Source organism: Lactuca sativa, chromosome 4 (assembly GCF_002870075.4).
Source record: "Lactuca sativa cultivar Salinas chromosome 4, Lsat_Salinas_v11, whole genome shotgun sequence".
Taxonomy (NCBI): Eukaryota; Viridiplantae; Streptophyta; class Magnoliopsida; order Asterales; family Asteraceae; genus Lactuca; species Lactuca sativa.
The window spans coordinates 110257433-110277953 of NC_056626.2; the positions used below are offsets into that span (position 1 = coordinate 110257433).

Sequence of the window (20521 nt, forward strand, 5' to 3'; positions counted from 1 at the left end):
CACGGCAAGTTGCAGCCCTTGGAGGTTCCACTTTGGAAGTGGGAGCAAATCACGATGGATTTCATTACAAAATTGCCAAAGACTGCAAAGGGTTTTGATGTTATCTGGGGGATAGTCGATCATTTGACGAAAAGTGCTCACATCTTAGACATAAGTGAGAGCTCTTATGCCGAGAAATTGGCTGAGATCTACGTCTGAGAGGTTGTGGCACGTCATGGGGTGCCGAATTCTATTTTGTCAAACCGGGATGTTCATTTTACTTCCAAATTTTGGAAGAGGTTCCACGAGGAGTTGGGCACCCGATTGCATTTCAATACCGCCTATCATCCGCGGACAGAAGGGCAGAGCGAGTGGACTATTCAGACGCTTGAGGATATGTTGTGGGACTGCATCATTGATTTTGGTGGGAGTTGGGACTCCTACCTTTCTTTGGCTGAGTTTTCTTACAACAACAACCATCATGCCAGCATTGTCATACCTCCCTTTGAGTTCCTATATGGGAGGAAGTTTTGGACTCCTATTTTCTGGGGTGAGGTTAAACAGAGAGTCATGGGGGAGAACTGTGATACTGCTCAAGACAACAGAGTTTATTCAACAGGTCAGATAGAGATTGATGAAGGCCCAAAGCTGCCAGAAGAGTTACGCGATCAACGACACTCTGAGTTGGAGTTTCGGGTTGAAGATTTGGTGCTTCTGAAGGTATCACCTTGAAAGGTGTTGTCCGATTCAGGAAGCGGGGCAAGTTAGTCCCCGAGTTTATTGGCCCTTTCAGAGTGATAGCCCGAGTGCGCAAGGTGGCATACCGGTTAGAGCTACCTTAGGAGTTGATCCAGATTCATAACACCTTCCATGTTTCTTAGTTGATGAAGTGTGTAGCCGATAAGACAGTTGTGGTTCTTTTGGAGGACATTCAGGTTGATGGTCGCCTGAATTATATCGAGAGGTCGGTGACGATTCTAGATAGGAAAGTGAAGACCTTGAGGTACAAGGTAGTGAGCTTGGTCAAAGTTCAGTGGCATCATAAAAAATGCTTTGAGTGGACTTGGGAGCCTAATGCTGGGATGCGTGAGCGTTACCCAGAGATGTTCGCAGAGGTTGACTTCGAGGACAAAGTCTGATTCTAGTGGGAGAGAATTGTAACACTCGTTGTCAGGTATTTTCATTCCAACCCTTAATATTTTAATTTGTTGCAATTAAGGCTCGTACGTTGGGCATACTAGGCTGGTACGTCAGACATAAGTCAAAAAGTGAGACGCGTCAAAGGTGGAGTATGTTGCGTGTACACGTGAGTACGTCGGGCGTACTTGTGCAGTCCTTAAACCCTAAATTTTTAGGTTTTTGTCCCATATTTCAACATCTTAATCCCCTTTAGAGCTCCCTATAACCAGCCTCCATTCCTCTAAACCCTAAAATCGAAACCCTAGCCCTTGTGAGTGAGATTTGAAGCTTGAAAGTGATATCTGAGTGTTCTTGGTAGTGAAGAAAGATCATTCAAAAACTGGTGGTGCATTCAAGCCTTTGGATCTAGAATCTACATCTCTTTGTTCATCTTTTGAAGGTATAAAGTTCATACCTTGGAGCTTGTTTTGCTAGATCTTGTTTAGGCTTGGTTTCATGTTCTTTTTGTCCCAAAACCTTGATCTTTATGAGTATGGAATACTCCAGAGCATATGATTTGTCCTTTCATACGTTTTAGGGTACTTAGAGTCATAAAAATGTTAGTTTGGTCCTTTCCCTGCTTCCATGCATGTGTTATGGAGTTTTTGGTGATGTTATAAGTTAGGGTTTTGGGATTAAGTTCCCTTTAGCCATGCAAAGACATAAAGTTAGAAACTTTATGGACTAGGACATCCTTTAAGGGTCAGATCTGAGGTTGGAGTAAATGTCTTAATGATTAAGACATTAAAAGTTGAGTTTTGAGATTCAGTCGAGTACGCCGAGCGTAACCCTGGCTACGCCCAACGTAGCCAGTTGCGAGCCCAATTTCTTTCCTGCCTTGCCCTCTACGCCCAATGTAGATCTATGTACGCCGCACGTACGTCTGAGTGTTGACTTTCTTTGACTTTTGGGCTAGTTGCATCTTTAAGGTAACTAGTGAGGTTTTTTGGTCTTGGAAGGGGAAAATGGTCTTTTGCCCTAAATGTGGATTAGAATTGGCTTGGGACTAGTGGAGAATGGAAAATTACCTTAATTATTAATTATGGTTAATTGGTGAAATTATTATTCGGAGTCTAGTTCCGGCAGTTCGAGTGTAAATTTTATCAGTCATTTGTGCAAGGTGAGTCTCCTCACTATTCTTACCTGTGTGGTAGAATATATTTATATTTGTGATGACCAACTGTGTCTATGTGTTGTTACTGTGATATGTGTTACTGTGTGTGTTGAGACTGCGGGTAGTCTCCAGGGTTGTTGATAACCCACCGGACGTATTCGTTGCCCACTGAGACTTTGTGTAGTCTCCAGGGTTGATGATAACTCAGAGTTGTTTATTTTGTGTTTTGTTGTATGTGGTACTTTGGGGAACTCACTAAGTTTCATGCTTACAATTGTTGATTCAATGTGTTTCAGGTACTTGTGACGATCGCGGGAAGGCAAATGTTTGATTGTACACATTCACCTGCACTTTATAATTCTGGATATTTGGGACACTCTGATATTTTGATGATGGTTTGTATTTGACATTTGCGATTTTCTTGAGATGGTTTTTACGAACAACGTTTTTATATGAATTTAAAAATGAAAAAATTGGTTTGGAAATTCGGACGTTACAATGTAATATCAATGTTCTAAAAAGTTTGTCATGATGCACCATGACTCTAAGACTTTACTTAATGTCATGATTCAACAAAATGATGCATTAAGTTAGATATGTATATAAAAATGGAAAATAGTAGAATATATATATATATATATATATATATATATATATATTATGTATAAAATTGTTGTATTAAGTCACGCTTTACAAACTACAAACGATGTGGCTCGCTCGTAAAAACTTGAGGTTTGACATTGTCACCAAGTCACGTTTAACGATATTTAAAACCTTGTGTAATATTATATTAGATAGTTAGGTTCAAAGTTTAGTCTTAATTTTAATCTTATCAATATGTTTCTAGCTTATATAACTTGTGAACTGTAACGACCGAAAAATTACAACCAATTTAAATTTTTCAAAAATAACACGATTCCGTTAAAGTTATTACAAAAAGGTTTTCAATACGATTTATTTAAAGTATTCCTAGAATCACATCACAACAAAACATGAGGAGCGGTACGATCACGCCTTCGCCTTGCCACGGTCTCCTGAAGAACCTGAAAAACATTAAACCACAACTGTAAGCCCGAAAGCTTAGTGAGATATCACCAAAATACCAACCACATATACCATACACGCATAACATGCCATATCATATCCGATCACAGAACAGCCATGCACTTCGGGTCTACTGTGTGACTGGTCCACCGCACCGGCCAACAGTCCACCTGGTCCACCCTCCGAGTCTAGCCATATACCTCGAGTCTGCAGTGTGATTGGTCCGCCCGCACCGGGCCTTCAATCCACCTGGTCCACTCTCCGAATCTAGCCACATACATCGAGTCTGCAGTGTGATTGGTCCGTCCGCACCGGGCCTTGAATCCACCTGGTCCACTCTCTGAGTCTACAGTATGACTGGTCCGCCCGCATCGGGCCTTCAGTCGGCCTGGTCCACTCTCCGAGCCTCGGCACGTCTGGTCCGCCCTCTTGGGGCCTACAGCCTATCCGGACCGCTTGCTGGGCCTTCGGGACAACCGGTCCGCCCTGGGTATCTTGGCCTACAACACAAAGCAGGACCCGCCTCAACCCAACTCCAGTCCAAACAACCATGTGCACATAAACATACAATCATATAACAATCCACAGTCAACAAACCGAACAACAGATCACATAACATATCATCATCCTAAACAGGATACCGACCTAACCGGTCACTAGCATAGCATCACCCTACATCTCAGGATACTGATCTCAACCAGGTCTCTAACATATACCATCCTAGCTACCAGGATGCAACATATCAAAGCAATAACATACAACGATACCCGGATCTCAATCCGATAAAGGGCCGGCCTTGGTGCCTTAGACCCTGTTGATATAGTGAGGATAACTCACCTTGAAACTGCCGACTGAATAGATAATCCAAGCTGCTCCGATCACTGATACGATCTCCACCACTGGATAACCACCAAGGCACTGAACTCAAAACAATATCCAACAATTACCAAAATGCCCCTGGAAATCACTGGTCAACCCTTGGTCAAAGTTAAAGTCAACCCCTGACTGACTCTACTCGCCAAGTCAACCCGATGACTCGGCGAGTCCCCATGCTCAGAAATTCCCCAATCCGCGACTCAACTCGCCGAGTCACCCCGAGACTCGCCGAGTCCAACAACTCTGAGTCCACTCACACACAACTCACCGAGTCATCCCTTGACTCACCGATTCTCGGCTCAACCAGAAAAGATTGGGACTCTTCGACAAGACTCGCCGAGTCCAAGAACAGACTCGTCGAGTCTAAGGCTATCTTCAACTTACTCACCGAGTTGTTCTTCCAACTCATCGAGTTCCAGGCCATCTTCATCCAACTCGCCGAGTTCCAACTTATCTTCAAACAACTTGCCGAGTCGACCCATATGACTCGCCGAGTACCACCGGGTCTGAATCCATACCGAGGCTTTCCAAGCCATGCAGATGATCCAAACAATAGATCTACCCTTCCTAAGGCCATCCATCACGTAAAGTGGCAAACTTTACGTGAATCCAAGGAGATCTAGGCATTTTCACTCTAGGGTTTGGGTTTGGGACAAGATAGCTCCTTCAATCACTCATAAACATGGACTTTTATGCATTCAAACCCTTTTCCATTCCAGATCTGAGGTAGCAACCTCAGATCTAACCTCTATACTCCAATACATCACAAGATATGTTTCCCCATAAACCCCAAAATGATGCATCTATATGAATAACAGCCCAAGAACGAGATAATACCTCAAAAGGAAGCCCCAACAACAATGAAACCCGAATCTAAGCAAAGCCCCTTGCTCCAAGCCTCCTAACCTTCAAGATTTCCTCAACAATCACTTCTTCAAGCCTCCAAATGCACTTTGATCCTCTCACACATGACAACTAGGGTTTCTGGACTTAAGAGAGAGTAGAGAGGTTGGGGGAAATGATGTTATGTTCTTTATATAGGGCTCATCCTCCGAATTTAGGGTTTTCTCCACTCAGCGCCTACTCGTCGAGTCCATCCGCTGACTCGCCGAGTCGGCCACTTAACACGCGACCAAAGTCGCGACCCTACTCGCCGAGTCCACCCATGGACTTGCCGAGTTCCCCTTCCCAATTTACTTTTTTAGCCCTTCAACTTTACTCTTGATATTCCGGGATGTTACATGAACAGGTTGATTGAGATGTAATTTCGGTTTTAAAGACAAAATTGCAAGTTTGGTCCCAGTGTTATGTCAAAAATTGGATGTTTGGTCCAAAAAGTTTTGGGGTTGCACTGGTGGTCCAAAAAGGTTTGATTTGTTGTGGAATTGGTCCAAAGGCTTAACAGTCGTTTGTGCCCTCCGTTTGTGGGAGGGTATTTCTGTCAATTCACACCCGTTCTTTTAATATCTTATTAAATTAAACCCCATCCTCCTAATTAAGTGATACCTACTGCCAAATCCCCTTTAGTTCCTCGAAGCAAACACGGGAGGCGACAAGCCCCCTTTTGATCCCTCACTAATGTACCTTCCAATCAAGACAGAAGAGGCGCCCTTAAGCCGCCATTGTTGTTTTCGTCTTCTCCTCTGCGAAATGGTGAAGCATCGGAGGTGCTTCTCCCATCCAATGACCGATCACCTCCACCTCCCCTCCTCGTGGTGCCTGACCACCAAACACAACGTCCACTGGCACCAGTCTCTACTACTGTGTCGTTCGTTTTTCCCCATCGCACCTCACGACTAGAGTAGAAGAAGAATGAGTCGTCGACTACCACCTCCTAACACCCCTTGCTGCCTCCTCCATTCCCTTCCTCTTCTTCGGCCTAAGTCGAATCCCGGAGGCCATCACTGATTGCGAATAAATCGATGAAAAATCAGAAGCATCGGACCCCCTTCCTTCAGCCAGAAGAACGATCGAACCTTTGCTGACTTTGTGTGCCTTCTTCTTGACTGCCTTCGGTTCATTCCCGTTTCCAATCTCCTCTTCCGCCCAATCAATTATGCATTCGTTCTTCCCTTCATGTTCTGTATTTGTTTCCTTTGCGTTCCCCTTGACGATCGATCAAATGACGAACAAAAAAAATCACTTGACCCCTTTCTAATTGGGTTCCTATTTTGACCAGTCAAAAGTCAAAGTGGAATCAAACTTAAATTTAATTTATTCAAAAGTTACCTTTATTTGACAAATAGTTTACAAGATCAATCATTTTGGACAGAAATACCCTCACACAAACGGAGGGCACAAACGGTTGTTAAGTCTTTTGACCAATTCCACAACAAATCAAACATTTTGGACCATCAGTGCAACCTCAAAAATTTTTGAACCAAACATCCAATTTTTGACATACCCTAGGGACCAAACTTGCAATTTTGTCGGTTTTAAATTTAAAAGTTTCAATTATTGTTGAACTATATTATAATTAAGATTTTATAAAATAAAAAACGATATGGTTTTTAGTAATAAAAAATAGATCCATTGTATTTTTATTTTGAGAAATTAAATATCATTTTATTTTTTTTCCTAATTATTTTTCCTACCTACGTAAAAATAATGAACGTGTCAAAAAAATACTATTAATTCTACCATTTGGTAAATAAGTTCACAAACACAAAATTTGTGTAACTGTCCGTGAACGATTCGAAATCTTAGCAACGGTTTTAGGTTTCACCCTGTCGGAAAATTTCTTCCCCGCCGAATTCACTCCGATCTCTGCCAGTTTCGCCATATCCGATCGATCAATCTAAGTGTAATCGAACTGTGAGGGACATAAAATCGAGGCGGAGGTGCAGTAGCTAAGTGAAAATGTCGGTGCAAGAGTATCTAGACAAACACATGCTCTCGCGGAAAATTGAAGACGCTGTCAATGCCGCTGTTAGGGCCAAAACTCCCGATCCCGTTCTCTTCATCGTGAGTTCTTCTTTTCTCTTTCTATTTTTTTGTTCTTAGCATACGAAATTGTGATCATAATAAGTGTTTTCCTACCTTAAAATCAGACGTTAGCTAACGATTTCCGGCGAGGAGGTTATGAGAATGAGGCAAGTTTGGGTAATTAATTTCTATTTGCTTGTTTGTGCAGTCTAATCATATGCGAAAGGCTGTTCCTTCGGTTATAACAAAGGTTAAAGCGAGGCAAATTCTTGATTGCAGAGGAATTCCAACTGTTGAAGTTGACTTATACACCAATAAAGGAATGTTTCGTGCTTCTGCTCCAAGCGGTGCTCCCTCTGGACTGTAAGTTTCTATATTATTTTTTTCATCTCTTCTAAGTTCCTGTAGATGGAAAAGCAGATGAAGGCATACAACCTTGTTCATTCTGTTTGATGAAATCGTTAACTGATGTTTAGTTCCAACTGATTTCTTTGACTTTGTTTTCTGTCTTATAAAATGATCAACGTAATGAGACCCTGAATTGTTAAATTAGTAATAGTTCATTATTGTTCATGGACTAAGTATTGTTATTACATTTAGTTCCCAACCTACATTGTAGGATAATGATGCATGTCTTATTTTCTTGTGGTTATGTGTCCATTTTCAATAGAAATAGTTACAAACTAGTTTCCCTCTCTTCTTCTTCGGGTTTATTTGTTCCACTGGTGATATAAGAACCGGACTTTCTGTAATTTCTTGCATATCATAGATATGAAGCTATTGAGTTACGTGATGGAGACAAGGGCACATATCTTGGAAATGGTGTCACTAGAGCTGTTAGAAATGTAAATGAGAAGATATCTGAGGCTATTGTTGGCATGGATCCAACCCTTCAGAACCAAATTGATCAGGCAATGATAGACTTGGACAAGACTGAGAAGAAGGTAGCTTTCTCTTCCTTTTGATTTAGTTATATGATAATTTGCATAATGCTTTCATGTCTGACATTCCTGGAGAGTCATTAGTGCATTAGTTTCTTGTTATTTATAACAACTGGTTCTGAATCTGTATCTGTATTTCTTTTAGTTGAATATATAATAGTACCCACTGTTTAATTTGGCATTAAAGGGATGTCATTGGAACAAAAATTACATTTTGTCTCACCGAAAAAGGTGGGACAGGGTGCAAAAGACATGAATGCCCTTCTCATCATTATCTTAAAAAATAACCCTAGAAAGCTTGTCCAGTTCATTTCTGTTCTATCCAGTCTCTTACCTGTCCAGTCCATCACTGTCATATCTCTTTGTAGTATGGTAAATGAATCTTTTGTGAAGTGATGGCCTTTTCACTTATGACATATGTTGTATTGGATTTGGATATAAAGAAATGTTCCTTTTTTTTTTTAAACTGTAACATCTTTTTTAGTTCATGTCTTATTATCCAGGGTGAACTTGGAGGAAATGCAATATTAGCTGTGTCAATGGCTGCTTGCAAAGCTGGAGCTGCTGAGAAGGAGGCATGCACAATCTAAATATTTGTTGTCTAATTTATTTGATCTTCAAAATAATCATAAATAAAAGTATAAAATGTTATTTTCAGGTTCCACTTTACAAACATATTGCTGATCTTTCAGGCAGAGGAAACCATGTCCTTCCTGTTCCTGCCTTCACCCTAATAAGTGGTGGAAAACATGCTGCAAACAATTTGGCTATAAGAGTAAGCTGGTTTTCAGTTCTATTTAATTGGTATATTTTTTTTTTGTTTCTTTGGACATATTTCTTCTAGTAAGTTGGCAAAGTTATTAACTTTTTGTGTTGATTTGTTTAAAAAACAAAAATCAGGACATAATGATACTTCCAATTGGAGCAAAAAGATTTGAAGAGGCAATGCAAATGGGTTCTGAGACATATCATCACTTAAAGGTAAAACCTAATCCAATGAACTTCATCCATGTGAATGTGATTTATTAATTGGATGCATTATCATTCACATATGTGTAGCCATGACTATGTTAGTCCAAGTGTACCATTTCTTGATTTATCTGTTATTTCATATGCAGGCTGTTATTACAGAGAAATATGGCGCACAAGGATGTAATGTTGGTGAAGATGGTGGTTTTTCTCCTAATGTCTCCAGGCATGTCTTTTTTTATCAATACACCATGATTATGAATTATGATGTGATCTTTTTAAAGGTTTGATTTGATTGATTTTGCAGCTTTAGAGAAGGATTAGATCTTGTAAAGGAGGCAATTAACAGAACAGGGTATAATGGTAAAATTAAGATTGCTATTGATGTTGCTGCTACAGATTTCTGCATAGGTAATAATGCTCATCATTCCTCTCAACATGGGCTTCATGCAAGAAATAACTACCTACTACTTTCATCGACTTATTTACAATATCATTGTACTTTTGTTTTTTTTTTTTTCCTATTACAACTTTGAAAAATCTACCTAGTTATAGGTATGCTATTCATGTCATTGATTAATTGACATTTAGATTTATTTATTTATTTTGTATTAGGTACAAAGTACGATTTGGATTATAAATCTCCTAACAGATCAGGACAAAACTTCAAGTCAGGAGAAGATATGGTTGAGATGTATAAAGAACTATGTAAAGGTATATGTTTTGAAGATAGTTTTTGACTTAATTACTTCATGCAAGTACATATGTCTAAATTATTATTTTTAATTAAACTTTTGTTGGGTATTATTAGAGTATCCTATTGTCTCCATTGAAGATCCATTTGACATGGAGGACTGGGAGCAAGCCAAGTATTTCACTGGGCTTGGAATTTGCCAGGTAGGCTTTGTTGACCAATGATTGTGAAGTCAGATATTTGTAATATTAATTAATATTGTGTAAAAGTATTTGATTTTGATGTGTGAAGGTTGTGGGAGATGGGTTGTTGATGTCAAACTCAAAACGTATTGAGAGAGCCGTTCATGAACGTGCTTGCAATGCCCTTCTTCTCAAGGTATAAATGATAAACAGAAAACAACTAAAATATATATATTAAAAAAAGAAAGAAAGAAAAGTATTTTGGATTTTGATGATGAGAGGGGTGTTTTTTGGAAGGGCAGGTGAACCAGATAGGGACAGTGACAGAAGCGATTGAAGTGGTGAAGATGGCAAAGGATGCTGAATGGGGGGTGGTGATATCACAGAGAAGTGGGGAAACAGATGATTCTTTCATTGCTGACCTGGCGGTTGGTCTTGCCACTGGTCAAATCAAAGCAGGTGCTCCTTCTCGTGGAGAGCGCTTAGCCAAGTACAATCAGGTAAAAACTAATCAAACGTGGAATGGAATCATATATTACATTCCTTTGTGATTCCATACATTTCATAGGAATGCGAAAACTTGTATTGAACAACGATGTTTATGCAGTTGATCAGAATCGAAGAAGAGCTTGGCGATCAATCGAGTTATGTTGGTGATGACTGGAAGCAGTCATGATCATTTTTTTTTTCTTCCTTTTATTCTTCTTTAAGATAAAGAAATACCATACCAACTTTTTTTTATTATTGTTTTGCACCACAGAAGGCAGTACCATTTTAATTCTATATAGATAACCTTTATGAGAAAATTCTCCTGATTTTTATGGTGAGATGTTGGGTCACATGATTTAAATTTTTGGCATTTCGCGTATGGTAGTTTGTTGTATTCAATTTTTTTTTAACGGAGAAATCAAATATCCTAATGAAGACACATGTCAAAATCAAAATAAGGAATTAAGAAAAAGAGTTATTGAATTCCACATGTCATTATTTTATATGGATAAAAAGATATTTAGGAACAAAAGCTAGGAAAATATTTAATTTTTATTTATAAAGATATGTGATCAAATTGTGGTTGGCTTTTGTGTATATATTTATAAAAATAGGACTTAATGTGGAAAACCTCATTTCCTTGATTTCTTTATTAAGTTGTTATTTCTACATTAAGTTGGAAAACAAACTCTTGTGTACATATAACTTGCTGGGTAAAATCATGTTCTCTTTAATTCCATCAAGTAAAAAAAAAAAAAAAGAATTAGTAAGTTAACATTGTGAATGTATCCTTTGACCAAGCTACAAACCAGTAATGTACAAACTAGCAGCAAAAACAATATCCCGTTTGATTGCATTTGATGCAGCTTCCATTTTCTTGTATAAAGCAGAGTTGCCCATGATTGCTGCTGCGTTCCTGAACTCCCGACATGTTTCATCCAACCGTACAATTGTCCGCACTATGAGACCTTCCGGAACATCCGTCAGTTCACATATATCTGCAAACGGAGTCCCCTACATTCCAAACAATGTACACGTCAGCACCTGTGACTGTGTGTGTGTGTGTGTGAGAGAGAGAGAGAGAGAGAGAGAGAGAGAGAGAGAGAGAGAACCTTTGCCCATTCATAAACAACCTCAACAAGTCCAAACTTGAGATTCTCTTGAGCATATTCTTGAGGGTCGATTTGTATCTTGAATCGTGATTGAAGCTCCCCAAGTTTGATAGCCGTATCGTACAACCTTACAGAAGATAAGATAACAATAAAACACATCTCAACTAAATATACCAACCTACTTTCAAAACTACACAGAGAGAGAGAGAGAGAGAGAGAGAGAGAGACCTTTCTTTTGCATGGAAAAGTCTAGGGGTAAGAGAAGATTCGGAAGCTTTTCTCTGTTGAAAGACAAAAGCTGACATTAATGCAACTGCTTCTTCTGGTTCCAGACTATCTAATTGATTCTCAAATAAACATTCTGTGCATATCAACTCCTCTCCTGAATTCATCTCACAAGCTACTCGCCCTTTTATTTGAACCACTAAGTCTGCATCTATACACCCAATCTCCTTCAACACATCAATCTGCAAAAAACAAGTAAAAAAAGGGTGGTTAAATTATAATAATCACCTACTTTCATTTATTTGTTCATTGTAGAATCATACTGAAAATAATATTTAATATTTGTACGTACACGACCCTGAAAATGGGGCATTTGTTGAAGTGCTTCATCTGACATTTGAAATTTTAATGCATCGACTTCCTCTTTGTACTTCTTTAACTCTCGAGCTGCTTTGATGTGCTCCCCTAATTTAACACAATTGTGGCACTTGTTTTGTGACATTTTTTGCAATAAGTTATTCCAATTGTAGTAAGCTTCCACTAGTTCCACCTCTTTCAGCTTCAAATCTGACACAAATAAAAACAAATAAACACATTAAGGAAATGTTTGAATATGCATTTATCATAGTAATCGGTTTTTGATTATCATCTTTTTATTAGGCAAATAAAACAAAAAGAAGATAATACCTTTAATGGGATCAAGAGCTGGAGGATACTTATTTTCTTGAGACTTTTGTTGTAAAAGACTCTGTACAGTTTTAGAATAAGCTGCACTACTATCATCTTCCAAAAGCCCAACTTGATCAATCTTTATCTTCACATTACAAATCGACAAAAACTCTTTGGTATCAACTTCCCGCACCTCATAAGCTGCCCCAGCAGCATTACCACGGTGGGGCAGTTTGATTTTGACAATGCCCGAACCTTTTCGGGCAGTGGCAGAAGTGTAATAATCATCATCCATCCCACGTTTGGATTTTGGCATTAGCATCTGAAGACCAGCAGCAGTGGAAGTTGACTTGTTTTGTGGGCCATCCATGGATGTGGAGGTTTGTAATGTTGTTGGTAAAGAGGGTGTGAGAACCAGAACGATGTATTGTTTGTTGGTGGAGGAAGGTGCCTTTAAGATAACTCCAAGTAAGTGGTCCTCAACCTGTTGGATTAAATTAAATGCAAGAAACGGCAATGTAGTTTGGTTTGTTGTTATTATTATGATTAAAATAAAATGATTGAACAGAGAAATTGAGGGGGAATAAACTCACGGATTGTGATTTGACAACCACGAGTCTTCCAGGTTGAAGAAAAGACTGAGAAACGGAAGATTGCAAGACTTTTTCGTTTATGTGAGTGTTATACATCTCAGCCTCAAAGTGCCACTTATAGTATTCCTCAATTGCTGGCTCACCCTTTATGCACCTTTTATAACAAATAATTCATCATTATCATCCATATTCCTTAATATTAAAAGATGATAATGATGAATTTAGAAAGTTTGTTTGTTTACTCGATAGATTTTGTAGGCTGAGCAAGCTTTCGCATCAGCAGTTGCTGTTGCTCGGGCAGTTTTTTCTGAGCATGAAATTCTGCAAAACTTCTTTTCAGCATGTCCTCCACCTTTAAAATTAGTCACCAGTATCAGATAAATGCCAAACACAAATAACAATGATATGCATAATAAATAATAATAATACCTTCAATTCTTCAACACGGAGGAGATGCATTATCATGATATAAGTCAAGCGGAATTGGGATTCCAGCCTGGTTGCACTGCCCGTAATCACATGCTTTAAATCACTCTCGTCCGGGACTTCATCACGACACATCACCAGAACGGTCCCGATACTATCCAGTCCTCGCCTGCCCGCCCGCCCGGCCATTTGCGTGTATTCTCCGGGCAGTAACTGTCTAAATTCCTTCCCATCAAACTTCCTTACTGTGTCGAAAACAACCTGCCACAACCACTAGTTTTAAAATAGATGTACTTCCATAATTATACTTTCATTCCTTCCTATTACAACATTCTAATATACTTTCTATTTCAATCACATTGCTATAAATATAATTGAGCACAATTTTCAAAGTAAATAATTATTATAATGACTTACCGTTCTAGCAGGAGCATTAACCCCCATTGCGAATGTTTCGGTTGAAAACAAAACCTACATAACGCAAATTAAATATTATCAATAGAATAGACAATAAGTAAAGGAATGCTAGATGTACATAAGGGAGGGGTCAAAGAAATAAACTTTTTTTTTTTTTTTTGAGAAAGAGAGAAATAAATGTAAGGGCATTTGGTTTGTAGAACTTTTTTGAAGGAATTGGAATGTGTCAAAGGAAGTGGAATCTAAGGGGATGATTGGATGTTGAAAAGATTTTTTTTAGTTCCAGCTGAATTCAATTCAGTACTCCTTTGCAACCAAACCCGGGATTGGAATGGAATTCCGATTCCGGTATGCATAACTTGCCTTAATTACACCACGGCAGAAAAGCATTTCAACTACTTCCTTGACTATCGGAAGCAGACCAGCATGATGTACACCAATCCCCCTGTGAAGAAGCCCTTGGAGTCTCACAATCTATTGTGCAAAAAGAAATCATAAGATTTAATTTTAGCAATTTAACAAAAATATAAGAGCAAAATACAAAACAAACAAACAAACTTCTATTTTTAACAAGTTTATCTTTATCCACTTAGCCACTTTACTGTTTTCTATAGTGATTAAATCATTATACTTTTTCGACAGTCAAAAAAAAACATTTTTCCTGTTCACAGTAGGTTGTGGTTTTCTGTTTTTTTTTAACCTTTTTTGGTTTATAAACAGTCAAAAAAGTATAATGATTTGACATATAAAATTGGTGAAACTAGATTGTGTTTTTTCTATATCTTGGTGTAAGATAGATTCAGATAATAGATACATATGCATGTATATATGTATAATGTATGGCACCTGTGGTAGGTTCCTATCAGATCCTTTTAATCGAGAAAATGCTTTATCACAAAAAACACGAATTTCACTTTTCTCAGAACGACTTGTGAGGTCTGTTTCACGCAGATTATCAGCTGATTTGTCGCACCGATTCTTTGAGAAACAAAATATCACCACCTATAATTATCACAAGTCATAACACATCAACATCTTGTAAAATAAAAAACTGAAATATAGATTTCAATAGGACAACACACTTTATCTTTTACCCATTATAGCAATCAACTTACATTTCTTTACCCATAATAGCCACATATTTTAGCATATAAATTACATTGCCCTTATTGGTAGCAAAATGTAAATGCTAAATACGTTGCTATTATGGGTAAAAATTAGTAAAGTAAGTTGTTATAGTATTTCACAATATAAATGTGAACGGGTTTTACTTACTGGTAAAAGGGAGGTTTTTCCTAGCTTGTTAATAAGTGATAACCACAAAGATTTTTCTGATACTCTATTCCCCCAATTGTTATTGCCACCACCATATCCTTGGTTGCCCCGCCCACCACCACCACCACCACCAAAGTTTCCCAAATTCTGGGGCCCGGTTTGTTTAATCGGTTTGCCCCTTGCAAAACTGTTTGGTTTTTGAGAGCGGGAATTGTCATGAGTGGTGGGAAGTGACGGATATGCCCCTGAACCACCGCCAGCTGTAGCCATGGTTTTTCTCCTATGGGCATCTTTTGCGGATTTTAGTCCCTGTGGTATAAACTTCTCCTGTTCACAGATTTTGTAAAGTTCTCCCGAATAAAATAGACAGTGCTCTAGTGGGACTGGCCTCTTTGTAGTCCTGTCACAAAATATTACATTACAGTCTACAATTAACTCTTGTTTATATTTTCCCCAAATGTCCCTTCATTTTGTTAGATATTTTTGTGATTCGTTTATAAAGACAACATGATGAGAGTAAAAGAAAAAAAACAGGGAGGACCCTTTTTTATATTGTAAATGATTAATGAAAAAAAAATTATATTTTATCTTTTTTCTATTTTCCAATAAATAAAAGGAGTAAGGGTAGAAACAGGAATAAGGGCATAAATCTTCATAACAATTGTGCAATATCTGATGCAATTGGAGAACAACTTACCCTGTTACACGGATTTGTTTTTGTTTTGTTCTGCCAATCCAATCAGCAAACTCTATTGTATTAGGTACCTGCAAATACAATATAAGGTTAAATGTGTAATTATGCAACAGTGTTTCACCTTTTCCCCAATTTATGCTATAAATGATTTTTAGACAAAATATCCAACCATGATTCAATTTAGAATCAGCAGGACCAATTACCTAATGATGTGGCACCTGTTAAATCTTTATCTATGCAACAATGTTTCATGTTTTAATAATATATGCAACAACGCTTCGTTTCTATACCAATTTATGCATCACTGTTTCACCTTGTTTTATCAATTTATGCAACTGACATTAACTATACAACCATGTTTCAACAGGTTGTAAAACATTGAATATTTTAGTCCTAAAGTGAGAGGTCGTATGTGTCAAAGAAAATCAATTTGTTGCATAAATTGGGGAAAGGTGAAACGTTCTTTGCATAAATATGCATTTAACCCATACTATGGTCCTAAATGTTTACCACTTTTCTAGTTCTATATTTCTTGTTGAAATAAAATCGATAAAAAAAAAAATGGCGTAACAAATACTCAATATTCTGTGTAGAAAATCTTACAATATATGCTGCAAGTATAATTACCGTGGCAGAGAGTAGAACAAAATTGATATGCCTTGGAAGCATGATGATAACCTCTTCCCACACAACCCCTCTTTCAACATCATTTACATAATGCACTTCATCAAATATAACCTATTCATTAAGAAGACAAATCCAACCAATAAAAAAAATATCAATTCACATTCACAAATCTTTTGTTTGTTTATTATAGCAGGTTTACCCATTCAATGTCGCGTATAATATCAGCACCCCTATAAAGCATTGACCTTAAAATCTCAGTTGTCATGATGAGGCAAGAGGCTTCAGGCCTCAAGCTAACATCCCCTGTGAGAAGACCCACATCAAACTTTCCAGAAAAGTCCCTGTACTTTTGGTTGCTGATTGTTTTAATGGGAGCAGTATATACTGCTCTTGTACAATGCTGCATAAAATTTTGGAAATAAAAAAGGGTTAATGTCATAAATGGAAACCAACTATTCCAATTTTGCATTCAGCTTCACTAAACTTTTTAATGTTGTTACAATCAGGTCAATGATCTAATTTTGACAGGTTACCATGATGATGTGGCGTCCACATGGGACTATACAAGCTTTCTAGGGATATTTATGATTAGGAGGGCATTTACGTCTTTTGAATAGACAAGAGATCGAGAGTAAGATATTGTACTTTTGATGCAAGTGCAAAGGCGTACTCTGCAACAACAGTCTTTCCAGCCGAAGTATGAGCTGCTACAAAAACTGATTCCCCCTTCTCAAGATAATATATAGCCTGTAATCATAAAGCAAAAAGATTTATATGAGTTTAAAATGACATATAATATGCAATTTTAGGAATTTTTATCATCTTGAGATGCTCTTTGCCTCTTTCTATGCATCTAATTAGAGAATGCAATATCAGGCACAAGTTTAACCCTATTTAGTTTTATATCAAATTAATATTACCTCCTTTTGGAATGCATCCAGTTCAAAAGGGAAATCCAATGCCATATCAGGAACAAGTTCATTAAAATTATCTGCAATCCCATCACTACCCCCTGTAACAGCCCAAACCTGCAAAACAAACACACCCACTAATAAGCAAAAAAGAATCATGCAAAAAAAAGTTTGAAGCATTTCAATCCTAATCAAAAGATACTTTTGGCTCCTTCTGTCGTCCACCATCTCCGGAATCGGAATCATCCAATCCTTTGGTCGATCCCGTTGACAAAATTTGATCAATAACAGATGATTCAGTGTCAAGTGAATCCGGTTTATTGTCATCTTCTAATGGAACAGATTTTGGAGACCCCAATTCAATCACGTTGATTTCTAATTCAGGTGTATCCCCTACATGATGAGCAATGTTATCAAACTCCCACAAAAAGATACTCATAGTCATAATACAAAGAAATAAAAAGATGAGTAGGGGTTTTTTTTGTTCTAAACCGGATATCCAAAATTTCAGATACTGGATTAATCCAACAATCATTCCCTCATTCCCATAGTCAAACTCAAACCACTGGAATTGGATTCCATCCAGTTTAATAGTGGTCTGAATCCCGAAAAGAAGGGAAGAATAATCGGAGGAAAGGAGTTGAATCACACATACCATCATTAATGGGAACTTCCATGACATCCTCTTCCCAAGCTCTTTTAAATAAGTCATCAAACTGAACAGATAAAGTACTCTGCAGAGACAGCAACATAAGAATGAAAAGATGGGGTCTGATTTTGATTTTGAGACTTCTCACATAAAATGCAAGAAATAGCAATGCACTTCTCACATAAAGTAAGATGCTACAATAAACAAATATATGAAAGTACATTGCTATTTCTTGCATTTAACCCTTTTCAGAATTGTAAAAGACGTTATTTGTTACAAGTTTAAAAATATGATGTCATTGCAGTACTTTGATTCTTTTAATCTACAACGAAGCATTTTTAATTAAAAAGGTAACTCATTACACTTGATATTTAAACGTGGGGTCTTTACCTCAGATGTTGTCTTGGGCACACTCTTATCTTCATGAATAATCCAAGAACATGGATGTCCCTTCAAAAGTTAACAAACAAATTTTTTTTTAAAAAAATGTTACATTTGTTATACCAGATAGAGCCGAACGGGATGAGACTAGACAATCTTTTCGATGATGGGGATCAGAAGGGCATTTACGTCTTTTGCACAGTTGAGAGATCAAGAGCAAGTTCTTGTCCCAACTTATTGGGTGACACAAAAAATTGCAATCTTTTGTCCAACCGACACCCATCCCAGTCCCAGTCCAATGCATGCCAAACGCACTACAACCTGATGAGAAGGGCATTTTCGTCTTTTGCACATATGATAGGAGAGAATGAGTCTTTTCTTGGGTGGGACAAAAGAATGTAAAGTTTGTCCCAAAGATAGTCCAAAGACAATTATGTGTATATGGTATCTTAGACAACAAACCTTGAGGTGTCCAAGATCCATTCCTTCTTTACAACTAGGAGGAATGAGTTGTGCAGGAGCACCATCCAAGACTTCCCTTACCCATTCACCATTACAAGAACCTTCTGGAAAGTTCCTTCCCAATGATTGGGAATCATCCAATCCACCTGGACGAAAAGGACGGTTGTTAATGCTTCCCTTCACAAAATCCTTTGGAGGTCCACTAATACGCACTCCAATAGAACTCTCTGCTTCCACCATCAGTTCAGACACATCAACCTAAAACTCAACATAAATCAGTCAACTCAACTCAGTAAAAAGCAATCACCAAGTCTTTGAGTTAATGGACTTAATAGGAATAAGACTTGGTGATTGTTTTTACTTAATGCACAAAGAACGACTTAATAGAAAAAAAGGCATGGAAGAAAAGATGCTTTCCACATAAAATCCTAACTTTTTACAAATTTGCCCTCATAGACATGAGCATAAATTACCTGCACGGATGCAGGTTCCCATTTCTCTGATGCAGGCTTGGGGCGTCTGAATGGTAATTCCCATGCAGGTACTACAACAGAGCGAGGCATTGTTGGCTCTAAGTGAATTTTTGCTTGGTCAAACCAGTCAAACTCCCACTGCCTTCCGGCTTTTTCTGCAGAAAATTCATCAGGATCCAATCTTGGCAGAAGATATTTATCCTCAACAAACTTTTTGATCGATTCTGGTGTTTCCCTAGCAAATGCAGGAGGCTGGAAATATACACATAGGTGTTATACAGGAATATTTTATCATAAATGAATCTTAGGTTAAATTCAAAATAGGTAACACTCTCTATCAGTCGCAATTTGTTGAATTTGTTTTACTCATGTATGTTCAAAATCATAAACTAAAGAGTTTCAAACCCTGTCAATAGATTGCTAGTTAACCACATCCCTAATTAAAAACCATGAGGTTTTTCTCAAATCAGAATAGAAACTTGAACTCAGAACCGAAACTGACTAACTCCATTCCATAAAAGATAATTTTTTTGGTGAATTGCTTCTCTCTTTTCCACAATTATGATCCAATTTTGTGAAAAATTGTTTGTTCTATAACCAAGCAAGAGTTTTTGTATGAAACAATACGGCATTCTACAAAGGAAAGTTCATTCTCATTCATGAAAATCAATAAAGCCACAAACAAAACTAAATTAAAAGTAACATAGGATAAGCGAGATAAAAAAACTAACGAGTATAAACTCCGGTAGCGAGTCAATGGAGCTGGATTTTTTAACAGGAGGTAGCGGCTCGATTCGAATATGGCCGCTGTGACCCGTGAATCCAACCCGGAAAGGCAACTCTTTCACTGTCTCGATCCGATCCATTCTGCTTCTATGTCGTTTAGAATTCTCAATCTTTCTGTGAAATTGACTGGATTTTCAATTCGAATGTTCAAATTTAAGCGGGTTTGCTTAAACCATTGTTAAAACCCCCGAATGGTAAAAGCGTTTTCCTAGTTTGCTTCTTGTTTGGTCGATTTGAGTAAAAGTTTGTTTAAGAGGGCGTATAAGGATGAAGGGGGCTAAAAGAAGCAATTTAACACGTTGAAGGCATGAAGTGGACAAATCAGAAATTTCATATTACAAATGACCTACTTATGATTTAGTTGTAATGCTACTAAAACCCTTCTACTTTTATGGAGCCAAATACCAAGAATAGGTCATCACCCTATAT

General features: G+C 37.9%; 2 protein-coding genes across 3 annotated transcripts; one reads left to right on the forward strand and one right to left on the reverse strand.

Annotated features, from left to right (window-relative positions):
- The first annotated feature begins 6848 nt into the window (after nucleotides 1-6848).
- On the forward strand, nucleotides 6849-10730 carry LOC111899814 (cytosolic enolase 3). 2 transcript variants are annotated; one of them, XM_023895682.3, is made up of 13 exons: nucleotides 6853-7156; nucleotides 7326-7480; nucleotides 7887-8061; nucleotides 8562-8633; nucleotides 8717-8833; nucleotides 8959-9039; nucleotides 9177-9253; nucleotides 9335-9438; nucleotides 9643-9741; nucleotides 9839-9924; nucleotides 10013-10099; nucleotides 10206-10403; nucleotides 10511-10730. In XM_023895682.3, exons 1-13 carry the CDS (start codon nucleotides 7052-7054, stop codon nucleotides 10577-10579), a joined length of 1425 nt encoding a protein of 474 aa, XP_023751450.1. In that variant the 5' UTR covers nucleotides 6853-7051; the 3' UTR covers nucleotides 10580-10730. The 2 variants fall into 2 exon arrangements, with proteins under 2 accessions (XP_023751458.1, XP_023751450.1); XM_023895690.3 differs by lacking the exon at nucleotides 10511-10730 and having other exon boundaries at nucleotides 6849-7156; nucleotides 10201-10335.
- A 338-nt stretch (nucleotides 10731-11068) lies between these two features.
- LOC111899807 (DExH-box ATP-dependent RNA helicase DExH11) lies at nucleotides 11069-20437 on the reverse strand. The gene is made up of 23 exons (XM_023895669.3): nucleotides 20038-20437; nucleotides 19307-19558; nucleotides 18834-19091; nucleotides 18381-18440; nucleotides 17997-18075; nucleotides 17544-17734; nucleotides 17351-17458; nucleotides 17076-17177; nucleotides 16630-16830; nucleotides 16431-16541; nucleotides 15807-15874; nucleotides 15110-15509; nucleotides 14681-14836; nucleotides 14198-14308; nucleotides 13835-13888; nucleotides 13421-13678; nucleotides 13234-13343; nucleotides 12992-13145; nucleotides 12417-12882; nucleotides 12082-12296; nucleotides 11733-11971; nucleotides 11505-11631; nucleotides 11069-11406 (listed from the first exon to the last, which is right to left on the reverse strand). The coding sequence occupies exons 1-23, from the start codon at nucleotides 20170-20172 to the stop codon at nucleotides 11194-11196; spliced, it is 4068 nt and encodes a 1355-aa protein (XP_023751437.1). The 5' UTR covers nucleotides 20173-20437; the 3' UTR covers nucleotides 11069-11193.
- Between the last annotated feature and the right edge of the window lie 84 nt (nucleotides 20438-20521).

Excerpts from the sequence above, each read along its gene's own strand:
- LOC111899814 (XM_023895682.3), top strand. The coding sequence starts at position 7,052 with ATGTCGGTGCAAGAGTATCTAGACAAACACATGCTCTCGCGGAAAATT. Across the intron at positions 7,481-7,886 it reads AGCGGTGCTCCCTCTGGACT|ATATGAAGCTATTGAGTTAC; the intron begins GTAAGTTTCTAT and ends TGCATATCATAG. Across the intron at positions 9,742-9,838 it reads GTATAAAGAACTATGTAAAG|AGTATCCTATTGTCTCCATT; the intron begins GTATATGTTTTG and ends GGGTATTATTAG.
- LOC111899807 (XM_023895669.3), bottom strand. The coding sequence starts at position 20,172 with ATGGATCGGATCGAGACAGTGAAAGAGTTGCCTTTCCGGGTTGGATTC. Across the intron at positions 17,459-17,543 it reads GACGACAGAAGGAGCCAAAA|GTTTGGGCTGTTACAGGGGG; the intron begins GTATCTTTTGAT and ends TTTGTTTTGCAG. Across the intron at positions 14,837-15,109 it reads GAAAAACCTCCCTTTTACCA|GTGGTGATATTTTGTTTCTC; the intron begins GTAAGTAAAACC and ends TGATAATTATAG.